The sequence below is a fragment of the Crocodylus siamensis genome, chromosome 12 (genome assembly GCF_052110815.1).
Source record: "Crocodylus siamensis isolate JL-2025a chromosome 12, ASM5211081v1, whole genome shotgun sequence".
Classification (NCBI taxonomy): Eukaryota; Metazoa; Chordata; order Crocodylia; family Crocodylidae; genus Crocodylus; species Crocodylus siamensis.
In genome coordinates this window covers 24179278-24192842 of record NC_143406.1, presented here as the reverse complement: position 1 = coordinate 24192842, position 13565 = coordinate 24179278, and the positions used below count along the sequence as shown (strand labels likewise).

The 13565-nt window shown below is 47.2% G+C and overlaps 1 protein-coding gene across 1 annotated transcript in view; it reads right to left on the bottom strand.

Annotated features, from left to right (window-relative positions):
* DNAAF8 (dynein axonemal assembly factor 8) overlaps positions 1–13565 on the bottom strand; it is a 202596-nt gene that overhangs the window by 182830 nt on the left and 6201 nt on the right. Inside the window, exons 4-5 of the mRNA XM_090024739.1 lie at positions 10883–10996; positions 8542–9078 (exon numbers count right to left, since the gene is read on the bottom strand). Coding sequence (XP_089880865.1) covers positions 8542–9078; positions 10883–10996 — 651 coding nt within the window. The remainder of the gene's footprint in view (positions 1–8541; positions 9079–10882; positions 10997–13565) is intronic.

Sequence of the window (13565 nt, the reverse complement as noted above, 5' to 3'; positions counted from 1 at the left end):
GCTTTTTTTTAAATGCTATTCCTAACTATTTCAATATAAATCACTTTATTGAAGGCCCTGAACTATCAAGCAGATTTCACGCTAGGAAATTTGGTCGTCACACCAGACAACAAAGCTAACCTATTTAATGATTTTTTTGCCTCCATTTTCCTGAGCAAGGCCCGGAACAGCCACCTCCCCCCTGGGCCCCCCTTAGACCCTAGAGGAAGTGCACCCAGGCCAAGGGTTAGTGAGGATCTAGTCAGGGAACTTCTGGAGGGACTGGATGTATTCAAATCAGCTGATCTGGACGATCTCCACCCTAGAGTACTGAGGGAATTAGCTGAGGTCATTGTGGGACCCCTGGCACAGCTGTACGAGCACTCGTGGTGCTCTGGTGTGGTGCCAGAGGACTGGAAGAGGGCCAATGTGGGAAACTATAGGCCAGTTAGTCTTACCTCAATCCTGGGTAAGCTTTTTGAGAAAATTATTCTGGCACATGTCCACGAGGGGCCAACAGGGGAGATTATGCTTAGGGGCAACCAACACAGGTTCATTACAGGCAGGTCCAGACCAACCTGGTGGCCTTCTATGACCAGGTCACAAAACCCTTAGAGGCAGGGGTAGCAGTGGACAATCTTCCTGGACTTCAGGAAGGCCTTTAACACTGTCTCTCACCCAGTTCTCATTAAGAAACTGGGGGACTGTGGTGTCGACACCTACACACTCAAATGGGTCGCAACTGGCTGGAGGGCCGCACCCAGAGAATGGTGGCGGACAGGTCATTTTCGGCCTGCAGGGATGTGGGCAGTGGGGTTCCGCAGGGCTCGGTCCGTGGGCCCGCACTGCTCAACATCTTCATCAATGACTTGGACAAGGGGGTAAAAAGGACCCTGTTCAAATTTGCTGATGACACTAAGATGTGGGGGGATGTGGGCACACTAGAAGGAAGGAATAGGCTACAATCAGACCTAGACAGGTTACAGGGGTGGGTGGATGAGAATAGGATGGGATTCAACACTGACAAGTGCAAGGTGATGCACCTGGGGAGGAAGAACCAGCATCATACCTACAGGCTGGAGAACTCCCTTCTCGTCAGTACAGAGGCAGAAAAGGAGCTTGGAGTCATCATTGATGCCAAGATGAACATGGGCTGGCAGTGTGCAGATGCAGTCAGGAAGGCCAACCGCACTTTGTCATGCATCCACAGATGCATCTCAAGCAGATCCAAGGAGGTGATCCTCCCCCTCTACGCGGCACTGGTCAGGCCGCAGCTGGAATACTGCGTTCAGTTCTGGATGCTGCACTTCAGGAGGGATGTGGACAACATGGAGAGGGTCCAGAGGAGGGCCACTCGCATGCTCAGGGGGCAGCAGGGCAGGCCCTATGAGGACAAGCTACGGGACCTGAACCTGTTCAGCCTCCACAAGAGAAGGCTGAGGGGGGATCTAGTGGCCTGTTACAAACTAGTTAGAGGGGACCAGCAGGCATTGGGGGAGTCCCTGTTCCCCCAAGCACGACCAGGAGTGACTAGAAATAACGGTCACAAGCTGGCAGAGGGTAGATTTAGGCTAGATATCAGGAGGCGCTACTTCACGGTTTGGGCGGCTAGGATCTGGAACCAGCTTCCAGGAGAAGTGGTGCTGGCTCCTACCCTGGCAGTCTTTAAGAGGAGGCTAGATGAACACCTTGCTGGGGTCGTTTGACCCCTGTACTCTTTCCTGCCATGGCAGGGAGTCGGACTCGAGCTGCTCAGGTCCCTCCCAACCCTACTATGAACCTATATTGTCAGGTCCATGTCCTGCTAACATTTACATTTACTCACAGGAGTAAGGCATTCACTAGGATCCAGAGAAGAGCCAAGGGTTTGCAGGGTTTAAATCTTAATGCAAGATGGGTTTTTGGTTATATCCATATTGGTCTAAGCACATAGGCAGGCAAGGTTCTTTGGGTAGATGTGATATATTTTATTAGACCATCTGAGTAGCTGGAAAAAAGTTCTTAGCAAGCTTTTGGGCATGCTCTGTGAAAAAAAAGTCAGCCCCTTTAAGGGAATTACTATGGTCCTGAACCAGCAAAGTCTGTAATTATATGCTAAATTTTATCATCATCAAGCAGTTCCATTGACTTCAATGGGCCTAGTCACAAGCTTTATGAAGTTGGGGAGGTAAGGACAGGCCAAGACAGCCTACTAACCTGGAGGCGGAACTGTGACAGGGACCCAGGAGGGGCCCAGCAGTGACTGACACGGGCTCAGGCTCACTCAAGACCATGAGCAGCCTATCTTACACAACCTCCAATAAGAACAAAGCATGGCCGGAAAGTGATCAAGGGGGGGCTACAGTTTAGCCTAAGCCAGGCAGAGGCTGCATGGCCATCAGGGGGTGTCATGGCTGCTCTTGTGGTGCATTGCACCACAAGCCTTCTACAGTGGTGCATTGACAAGGAAGCAAGCCAGGGATGGAGAAAGACCCTGTGTCCCTGAAAAGGGGGAGCAAACCCTTGAGCTGAGCTAAAAAACACAAAAGTCTCAAAACATTTGCAAACCCAAAAACACTTGCAAACCAGGAAAAAGGAAGTGGGGGTCAAAAGAAGCTAGACGCTTGATTGCAGTTGAGACTGAAAGGACAAGGGCATTCAAGAAGCTAATCACAGCTGAGGCAGAAAAGAGCCGAGAGCATGAAAGGAAACTGAATGCACTGCAGGAAAAGTGGATGACCTGACCTTGAGATTGGTAGAAGTTTGCATAAAACAGATAGCCGAAACGCTGAACTTTGCCTAACGCATAGAAGTTCAAAAACATGTCAGAGGCCTGGGGGAAGCAACTGAAGTATCAAGAAGACTGAGCTGGCACATTACATGGGCAGCTGGAGAACTGGCAATGACAGTGCTTCCAGCCTGAAGGAGAGGTGCAAATACTGTGATGGGAGGTGGCTACATCCTAGACCCAGGCAGCAGAGATGGCAAAGACAATAGTGGCAGAAATAGAGAAGGCAAGCAGGTGGCAACAAGGGCCTGAGAAGCTTCAGGACAAGATGACTGCCTTGAAAGTGGAGGTAAAACATAAGGCAGAAGAGTGTGATGTGTTGAAAGCCCAACTGCAAACCACAGAGGCTAAAAACATACAGCTCAGGAAGAAGATACAGTCCCTAGAATGCTTCTGAAAGCAGGCTAGGCAAGAGAGGCAGCTAAACACATGGAGACGAACCAACTGCAGTCTCTCATGCAAGATCAGGTCTTGTTATTAGAGAGGGAAATTAGTTAATTAAAGGAAACAAGGGATCCATCAACTGCAGGGAATGATCAGTTTCGTGAAAGGGAGGTGTTACAGGCAACAATGTGAAGCATACTGAACCACACTCATTGGAACAGAAGAGGTACTTCAAAAGGTCCAAAACCAGGTGCACTCACTGGGAGAGACCACAGAAGGTCCAAGAGGAAAAAGTTACAGGAGACAGACCAGTTGCAGGCAAAGACGGTTTCGCTGGAAACCAGAGGCACCTGTACACATGCAGGGAGGCTGCTCCAATGCGTTGAAATTACAGTACTTTGTAGCAGACTTAATTGATCAAGTCTCAATAATTAAATCAAGCAGACACCAGCATCATGTGCATCAGCATCCCTACGTTGAAAAATGGTGGTGGGGGCGCTTTAACAAAAGCTCATTAGATGAGCTTTAAAGTGCCCCCACTGCCATTTGTCAGTGCAAAGACTCTGATGTGATGTTCTGGGTGCTTTAATCAGTGGCTCCTGGAGCTGCCCTAATTAAAGTGCCCCCCCTCCTCCCAGAGCACATCCATAAGTGCCCCAGCTGACTGAACACTTAGCAGCAGCCACAGTGGAGCACCAGGATCACTTCCAGGAGCTAGAAGTTTTGAAAGCATCTTTAGGTAAGTCAAAGAGACAGTTAGAGGCTGCAAAAGGGAAGCACAGATGACCCAAGAGTGTGAGTAACCACCTGTATGCTTGAACCAAGAGACCCCAGGAGATGAGACTGAGATGGTCCAGATGGGGAAGAATACAGAGGCAATATGCCTAGAACTCATGTCCACATGGAAACAGGTCCTGTTAATGATGATCAGGTGCCTAGACCAGAAGTGGGATGAGCTGGCAACAAGGCACAAGAAAGACATAGGTGGACTAAGAGAAAAGCTAGAATAGCTCACCAGCTGGTATGAAGCTCAGATATTGGCAGTGACAGCAATTAGAAGTGGAGTTGGAAAAGGACCATGGCTAAACAGAGAAGAGAACAAACCAGGACAAGAAGCAGAAGCTGTAACCCATTTTGCCAAGACTGCATCCATAGAATGAAACACCGAACACCAAGAGGCTGGAGCACAATGGTAGGCCAAACCCCGATGCAGCATCAATCAGATGCTCAGAAATGGAGATAGGCTCATTTTTATATTGTGGTTTTAGCTGCTAAGGTGGGAATTGCAGGGCAAATACCAGGAGAGGCTTCAGAAAAGGCAAATCAATATCAGAAGAGCAACCCTGGGGGAAAGCTGCTAAGTACCAAAGAGAAACAAAGCCCACCTCTGTGGTTGTCAGCAGAAGTCACAGGACCGAGATGAGAATTGGGGAATACTGAATAGGATAAATGGCATAAAGTTGAAAGGACCTCAAGAGGGTGTTGCATAATTGGGGCCAATGAGGAAAACCCTAATGAAGGAGGAGCCAACCCAGAAGGAGACTATTGTGACCCCAGATAAGGAGACAAGATGACCTTTACCGCTAAAGACAACCAGGTAGGAAAGGAGGCAAAGGCCTGGAAGGAGGCCTCAGATATGTCACCAACCTCCCAGGCCCAGCTAAATGGTAGACTGAAAAACTATTTGAAGAGAATGTAGGGGGTGTTGCATATGTGAGATTGTATACTGGGGCTGGAGGAAGTCCTAGAGGCTAGGAATAATGAGTTCTGAGGCAAAAACTATGCCCAGAAACCCCTGAGAGCTCAATGGGAACTTGAGGGAAGCCTTTTGGACTTGCAGGGAAGCCTATGGAGATGAGAAGCCCCAGGAAGTCCTCTGAGAATGAGACAGCCGGGGCATATAACTACCTGGTACAATCAGACTGGAAGAAGAAAGCAAGCTGCACTCCTAGAGATAGAGGAGAGTCAGCGTACTGGGGCTGAAGAGAACTTCCAAACTACCAGACCTGAGGTCTCGGCTAAAGAGAAGAGAGAGCCAATAAGGGGTCTGCTATGAGGTATGAAGCCCCAAGATGCATGCTAGGGAGCTGGAATAGGCCACAAGAACAACCCATTGGAGGGCTGTCAACGGTCTGAAGCCTGTGCAGAGAACCAAGAGAGGGCTTGTGGAGCACAGGAATTTAAGACACTCAGAACTGGCTACCTCAGAAAACCGCATAGATGACACCTAAGAAGTCAAGAGGGAAAGCCTTGATTGGTCCTGGGTAGGACCTAAAACTGCACCCTACTAGAGCTGGTTAATGTGGTGGGATTACCTGTGGCAGGGTAGCCTCTATCACAGGGCAAAATCTGGCCCATGGGCCGGATCAGGCCCATCACAGACTCCATTTCTTGGCAGCCCCTCCCCACTTTGCAGCAGCCGGTTTCCAAGGAGACCCCAGCAGCAGCAGGGCCATGACAGTGTGGGGCCAGGGTTTCCATGAAGACCAGCCCAAGCAGCACTGGCAGAGCACACAGTTAGATGAGAAACTGCTCTGGGGCCAGGATCTTGTGGCAGTGACAGCATGGTCCAGAGCTGGGGCAGAACTGCAATCTTCTGATAACACACTCTGGGCAGGGGCTTGCAGACTGTGGATCACAGCCCTGCCCTGGCTCCAACCACGTTGTCACCACCTCAGGAGCCCAACCCAGATCCCAGAGCAGCTCCCCAGGCAGTTACATACCCTGCCAGCACTGCTGGGGCTGGTCTCCATGGAAACCCTAGCCCCACACTATCATGGCTCCACTGTTGTTGGAGTCTCTGTGAAAACTGGCTGTAGTGACATGGGCAGCTGAGATGCTTTTTATTTAGGGTGGACCAGTAGTTTTGCCCCGAGCCCTACTGAGGGTGGCTCAAGGTATACTCAGACAACCAGGAGCCCAGGGAGACCCTGAGGGTCCCGGAGCTCAGGGAGGAGCTACTCAGGGTATCTGGGAACTTAGGAGAGGCTTAAGTTCCAGGAGGGAACGCAGCTGAAGACTGCCACAGACAGTGAGCCTGGTGACCTCAACTAGCCCAGGTGCAAAGATCCAGGGGACATGCAGTCAAGGACAGTGGAGCCTAGAAGCTTGGTCTGCTACTGTGGGCCTGTGCTAAAAGCCTAGTGAGAACAAGAGGGGAGAGGCTGATAAGGCTGAGATCCCTGCAGTAGGGTATGGTGGTACAGTAACATCTGAGAAGCTAAGGGCATGGTGTAGAGGAGGAATGGAGCCACGCAATTGGTCCTTAAGGCTACAGGTGCTCAACAGAGGAACAGGCCAAGAGGGCCTACTAACCTGGGGGGCAGGACTGTGAATAATGGGATCCGGGGGGGGGGGGGGCAGTGGTCATTGACACAGGCTCAGGCTCACTCAGAGGCCACAGGCAGCCTCCCTTACACAAACTTCAATAAGAACAAAGTGTGGCAGGAAAGCGATCAAGGGAGGGCTAAAGTCAAGCCTGAGCATGGCCACCAGGCTGCCCCTGGGGTCACCAGGCTGCTACAGGACTATATAATGAGCAGATTCAAAACTAGGTGTGAATACATTCTGGGGACTCTGGGTGGGGAGTTAAAACACCAGGAAGGCTGCAGTTCAAGTAAGAGATACTCCCAGTCCCAAATAAGAAAACCTGAACTCAAATTCCAGTTCCTCTCAGTCTCATTTCATTTGCAATTGTATACCAGAGGCATCAAACTTGCCTGCGCCCCTGGGCTGGATCTAGACCATAGGGCTCCTCTGAACCCAACAAGGTGTGTGGCAGCTTGAGCATTAATGAATCTCCCGCCCAACCTCCCCTGCAGCCACTGACATGTATACCCATTAGGACTCCATCCTGGGAACCTGAAGGCAGTCCCTTGCCTCAAGGAGCATTGTGGATCACATGTTTGACACCTCTGGTATATAACAAAGGGTCTGATTCTGTTCTTTCACACCAAGGTAAAACTGATTCTGCCTACCTGACTCCTCTGATTTACACTGGTATCTACCTAATTTAAGTCTAGCTAAGTCAATGTGCTACGCTGGCATAAATTAAGTAAGAAACAGGCCCACTGACTTTATTCCTGACTTACACTGGTATGGGTGAGATGAGACCCATAAATGCTTGATCAAGACTGGAATTGAATGATTAAGCTATACAGTTTGGTGCTTAAAATAAGACAGTGTTAGTACATTTTGCACATGCAAAGACAGCTTAGACCAGCCCTCGAAGGAGGTTTTTTTTTTTTGGTTTTTTTTTATTTTTTTGTGAGTGCAGCTTAGATGCTGGTTTCTAGAAATTTATTCCATGAAGTTTGTGAAGAGTGAGGTTTCTGTACTGTGACTCCAGGGAAGCTTTCAATGGAAACACACCAGTTTTCATGTTTCTTGGTAACTAGCCCCCTAGGCATTCTGGATCAATATAACATAATAATGACAATTCTGTTTGCAGTGAACATTTAGGTTGTTTCCTAAATGCAACATGGACTCTGGAAAGCTGAAACACCAGAAAAGCTGCAGTTCAAGTAAGAGATTCTCCCAGTCCCAAACAAGAAAACCTGACCTCAAATTCCAGTTCCTCTCAGTCTCATTTCATTTGTGATTGAATGAGTGCAGGTTATCTGCCTGCTAACTGGGTTTCAGGACTAATACCCCAGGAATAGAAAGTACTCAGTGCTTTGATGCTATTGCCTAGCCAGGACAAACACACCTTGTGTTACAATATCAGGACTCTCTGGAACCAGACAGCTGGAAAATGCATTGTTAAAGTGAAAGCTGATTAAAAACCTACTTTCCACTAACTCCCAAGAGTGTGTGGTCTCCCTGTACAAGGACATACACTAGCAAGAACAATGGGTTTAACTTCCAAAGTGATTTATTTAGATGGTAAATTCTTTGGGAGGATTGCTGCTTTGTTCTGTGCATGTACAGTACCTAGCACAGTGACTGACACTCCTAAGTACTACTATAATACAAGAATGACTTCATGTAAATAATTGGACATTCCAGTCCTCTTACTGTCAATTAACTTTCTTTATATAATGCACTCTGTGAAGTGCTGGTTTACCCAAGTTGGAGATGTCCAGCCGGCAGTCCCCAAGGGGTTAACCTGTAGCCCACAGGCTCCCAGTCCAGGCACTACACCCTCCATCACTCTCCTACTGCCACTGCCAGTTTCCAAACTCCTCTCCCTCCTCCTGCTTCCACTATCTGCCCCAGATTGTGGGGCAGTGCAGTGCAGTGCAGTGGAAGTGATGGGTGAGGGAGGGAATGAAATGTGGCACCACACACTGTGGGATGAGGTGCATGTGTCATGGTGCAGTGCAGCAGAGGGGGGAGGGCTGGGCACTCAGAAGTTGGACAGCTTTGACCTCAGCAGTCACTGAACAAAACCAACCATTTACACTGCTTACCTGCAAAGAAAAGAGTGTTAGCCCTCGAGGGTGTTCACCTGAAGAGGCTCTTTGCTCATTTCCTGCATGAGGGAATCTGTCTAAATTGTCACTATTGGTCTCCAAGGATGAGTTGATTTTTAGCTCTGGGTGACCCACATTTCTAGGAGATGGCTCCAAGGTTACTTTAGAGAGTATTTTTGTTTCTATCATCTTTCTTCTCTCCTCCGCATTGCTGTTTGATTCATCAAAGTACGGCTTTCTCCTAGATGGTTTGTTATTCATCCAGGATCCCTCTGTTTCCTCCTTTTTTTCACTGCCTAATTCTTTAATTTTATGAACTTCATCTGTGGGATCTACAAGTAATTCTGGAAGGAATGCTCCACTTTTGCCTAGAGTTTCTCCAGTCAAGCTGGTAAATGCATCTGACTCATTCCTAGACAATGGTGTGCGTTCTCTTGCCACAGTTTGAGTGTCATCCATTTCTTCCTGAAGATCTAATCTTTCTCCACTTCTGTTCCACATCTCTCTTGGGTGTCTTCTAGTTTCTAGGATTTGCTATAGGGACGGCAAATACACAACAGAAGTGACAGTCACACCTACTTTCCAAACCTATAAAAAGACAGCCCATACATTAAAAAAAAAAGGATTAGCTGCTGGAGTTTCCAACCTGGGAGGCATTTGGTACCTGACTGGATCAGGTCTCATCATTGTAAAATCAAAACCATCTGGAAGACATGGATGTAACCAAAACCTCATGCCAAAATATTGGAGCTGGACAGTTCCTCAACCTTTTTTCTACGATTAGTTGATTTCATCATTTCAGATGAAATGTAAACTCTTTATCCAAGTATGGTTCTACAAGGAGTTAACTTTATACAATTATTTCTTGATACACCATTCTAACAAATTCCTCTCCATTTTCTATATTAGCAAGTAGCAGCTGATGGCAATTTAAAAGGCTTATTGCCTAGTCTTACTGTTAATACCTGAATGAGTTAGTTTTATTGTTCATACTAGGTGTAGAAGTGGCTCAATGATTAATAGACACTGACTTCGTTGCAAAAGAGACTCACAAACTCAATATGCTACAGCTTGTTCCTTAACAAAATTGTTGTTCCAGTTACCCATAAATGCCTTCACTACACTCCCTGAAAAGCAGTCTGCTGCTTACCTCCATCATGCCATATGTGGAAAGGCCAAGGAACCTCCGACTCTTCAGCCTGAGGAAAAGAAGGCTGAGAGGGGACCTCGTAGCAACTTACTGCTACACTTTGGGAGTACATCAAGGGCTCAGTGAGCAACTGTTCATCAGGGCACCCGAGGGGAAAACCAGAAGTAACGGCCACAAATTCCTAGAAGATCAATTCAGGCTCAACATTAGGAAATACTTCTTCACAGTCAGAGTGTTCAGACTCTGGAATGAGCTCCTTCCAGAGGTGGTACAATCACCTACCCTGGAAATGTTCACCTTGCACCTAGACAGTCACCTTGCTGGGGTCAACTGACTCCTAGTTATCTTTCTTGCTTGGTGCAGAGGGCTGGACCTGATGATCTTCTGAGGTCCCTTCCAGCCTTATACTCTATGGATCAGGTGACTTATGGCAAGACAACCAGCGCCATTTTCATTGCAGAGCAGCACATGACTCAAAACAAGGCTTATTTGATTTTTAGAAACACTGAAGGGCTCCCTTGGTGTGAGCTCAGAATCTTAAGGAGGAAGAGGGAGACTCTGAACCCAAGGCTTTTTGGCACAGGAGAGAAAATTGCAAAAAACTGCAAGGAAATGGGGTACTGCCAAGGGACCTTACAATACATAGATCAGTGGGAGGGGGAGAGATCCAGGGCTAAGAAAGAAGGGAAAAAGCCTCTTACCATATTATTCCAATTGTAAGTCAACCTGGCATGTAATCCATTACATATTTTCAATTTCAACTTTAGAAAAACCCTTTTTCCTTTAATACCAGTCAATAACTACTGATAAAAGTCTAAAATTAATATTACCCTTACAAAATCCTGCAGGAGAATCAAATAATCAAGCAAGAAAGCTAAAGAGTTAAATGCACTAAAATAGTACAATAAAAGCTGCACTGAAAAAAAAAAAATTTACTTGGTATTTTGACTGCATGAGCAAATATAACACAGTAGAAAAAAAAAATCAAGACTAGCAGGAGCCTGATTATAGGTTGACCCAATGCCTCAGTACAGTTGAATTTTGTATACGTCTTTTTAGAATGGAAAAAAAGGTAGATTAATAATCAGAACAATACTGTATAATTATGCAGGGCAGCATAAAATCTCCTATAACATTAAGCAGCACAGAAGTGTGGCTGCAACTGTAGTCTATAATACAGTCAGCAACCTGCATGTCCAGGTGTTCAAGAGAAAAATCTTCAAGTTCTTCTGACAAGTCAGGGATCAGATTGGGTTCATCTCGCTGGAAAATGAAGAGCTCCCCATCATCTTCACCGTCAGACTGCCAAACAAAATAAAAACATGAAATGAGGAACCATTGTTTTATATATGTTTTGTACTGAGAAATACCTCATCTTATTACTGCTGTATCTGACATTTGGCTAAGGTCCAAGGGAAGGATTTCCAGTTGGGTACCATCTTCAGTGCTGAGTGTTCTCCATCCTAGGATTATGATAAACTATGACTGAGCTCATTAATGCACTTAATTGTAAACAGTTTATTAATAATAAACAGTTGGATGAAATATTAGGAATGGTCCTACTCCTACTGACATCAATAGCAGAAAAGTCTCCTGAAGTTCAACAGGGACAAGACTGGGCAAATCCAAATCTTGATGGGTGCCAAACCAATGAAATTGCACTGTACAACTGGGTGCAGTATTTAGAATGCATGCGCAGAATTTTGGGTTTGCTTAATAGAAGCATTTTAATGTAAGCAGAAACCATTCAGATCAAGATGTACCGCATAGTCTTTGTAGGCTGCTGTTTTGTATTGCACAGGAGGGAGTAGTACAGGGGTGAGCAATTATTTCGGGCAGAAGGCCTCTTACCAAGTTTTGGAAGCTGTCAAGGGCCACGTGGGTAGCCCCGGTCCTTGACAGCTGCACCCCCCCGGTTCACTATCTTGTGACTGGAAGTCGCATCCCTAACCTTTGCCACCAGAAGTCCCTCCCCTTGCCCCTGGAAGTATTCCTTTCAGCAAGGGGTTTTGCTGTCTTGGAATCCAAAAAATACCAAATTATGTTCTAAAAATCAAACACGTACAACATTCATTAATCTGATTTAAAGAAAAATATCTTTGTCCTGATTTACATGCGTTTGTGTAGTGTACACAGAAGTGATTGCATATAATAGCCTACAATGAAATCTTACTCTTGTATATTGTGGAGGGGGTGTGGGCATGAGGGAGGATGGCTGTGTGGGTCTTGGGGGATGGATAGGTGTGGGGCAGAGGGAGCATGTGGGTGTGTGGATGGATGGATGGATGGATGGATGGATGGATGGATGGATGGATGGATATGTGGTTTGTGGGGGAAAATGTGTGAGGTGTGAATTTCATAGATTTCACAGACATTTGGGCTGGAAGGGACCTCGAAAGATCATCGAGTCGAGTCCAGCCCCCTGCCCCAGGGGCAGGAAGTCAGCAGGGATCATAGGATCCCAGCAAGATAAGCATCCAAAATGTCCTGAAGGCATTCAAAGTGGGTGCTTGAACCGCCTCCAGTGGCAGTCTATTCCAAACCTTGGGGGCTCAGACAGTAAAGAAGTTCTTCCTTATGTCCAGCCTGAAACGGTCACGGAGGAGTTTGTGACTGTTTGACCTCATCACCCCTTGGGGTGCTCTGGTGAACAGACATTCCCCCAGATCCTGATGAGCACCCCGATAAACTTGTAGGTGGCCACCAGATCCACCCTGAGCCTGCGCTTTTCCAGGCTAAAGAGTCCCATGGCTCTCAGCCTCTCATCATACGGTCTGTTTTCCTGACCTCTGATCATGTGCGTGGCTCTCCTCTGCACCCTCTCAAGCTTCTCCACATCCTTTTTGAATTGTGGAGCCCAAAACTGGATGCAGTACTCCAGCTGCAGCCTCACCAAAGCCGAGTACAAGGGGAGAATGATGTCCCGGGATTTGCTTGAGAAGCATCTATGGATGCAAGCCAACATTTTGCTTGCTTTACTAGCCACAGCATCACATTGAAGGCTCATGTTCATCTCGTGGTCGGTCATGACCCCCAAGTCCTTTTCATCTGTAGTGCTAAACAGCGTAGCACTGCCAAGCCTATAAGCTTGCTGCAGGTTTTTCCTCCCAAGGTGGAGAACCTTGCATTTTTTGGTATTGAACACCATCAGTTTCTCATCCGCCCGTTTCATGAACGTGTCAAGATCTGCCTGGATCACCCTTCTGTCCTTAGGTGTGGATACTTTACTTCAGAGTTTGGGGTTATTGGCAAACTTGGCCAGTCCATTTCTGTCACTAATGTCCATATCATTAAGATGTTAAATAATATAGGCCCTAGGACAGAGCCTTGAGGGACCCCACTGGTGACCATGCACCAAGACAAGTGGCTTCTGTCAACCACCACCCTCTGGGTCCTACCGCGAAGCCAATTCCCCAGCCAGCGGATCACGGTGAGGTCAAGGCCGCAGTTAGCCGGTTTAGCCAAGAGGTGATCATGGGATACCAAAAAAATCGAAGACTTTTTTGAAGTCAAGATATATGACATCAATCTCTTCCCCCTTGTCCAGGTGATGGGTCACCTGGTCATAAAAGGAAATGAGATTGGTCAAGCAAGACCTACCCACAACAAACCCATGCTGGGCATCTCTCAGGATATTGCCTTCAGCTAGTCTGTTAAGGATGGCCTCTTTGATAATCTTTTCCAAGACCTTCCCCAGGATAGGGGTCAGGCTGATGGGCCTGTAGTTTGCCAGATCTACTTTCCTCCCTTTCCTGAAGATGGCATGACAATGACACTCTTCCAATCTTTGGGCACTTCAGAGTGCCAAGAGCTCTCAAAGATCCATGCCAGGGGCTGAGCTATGATGCTTGCCAGCTCCTCGAGTACCCTG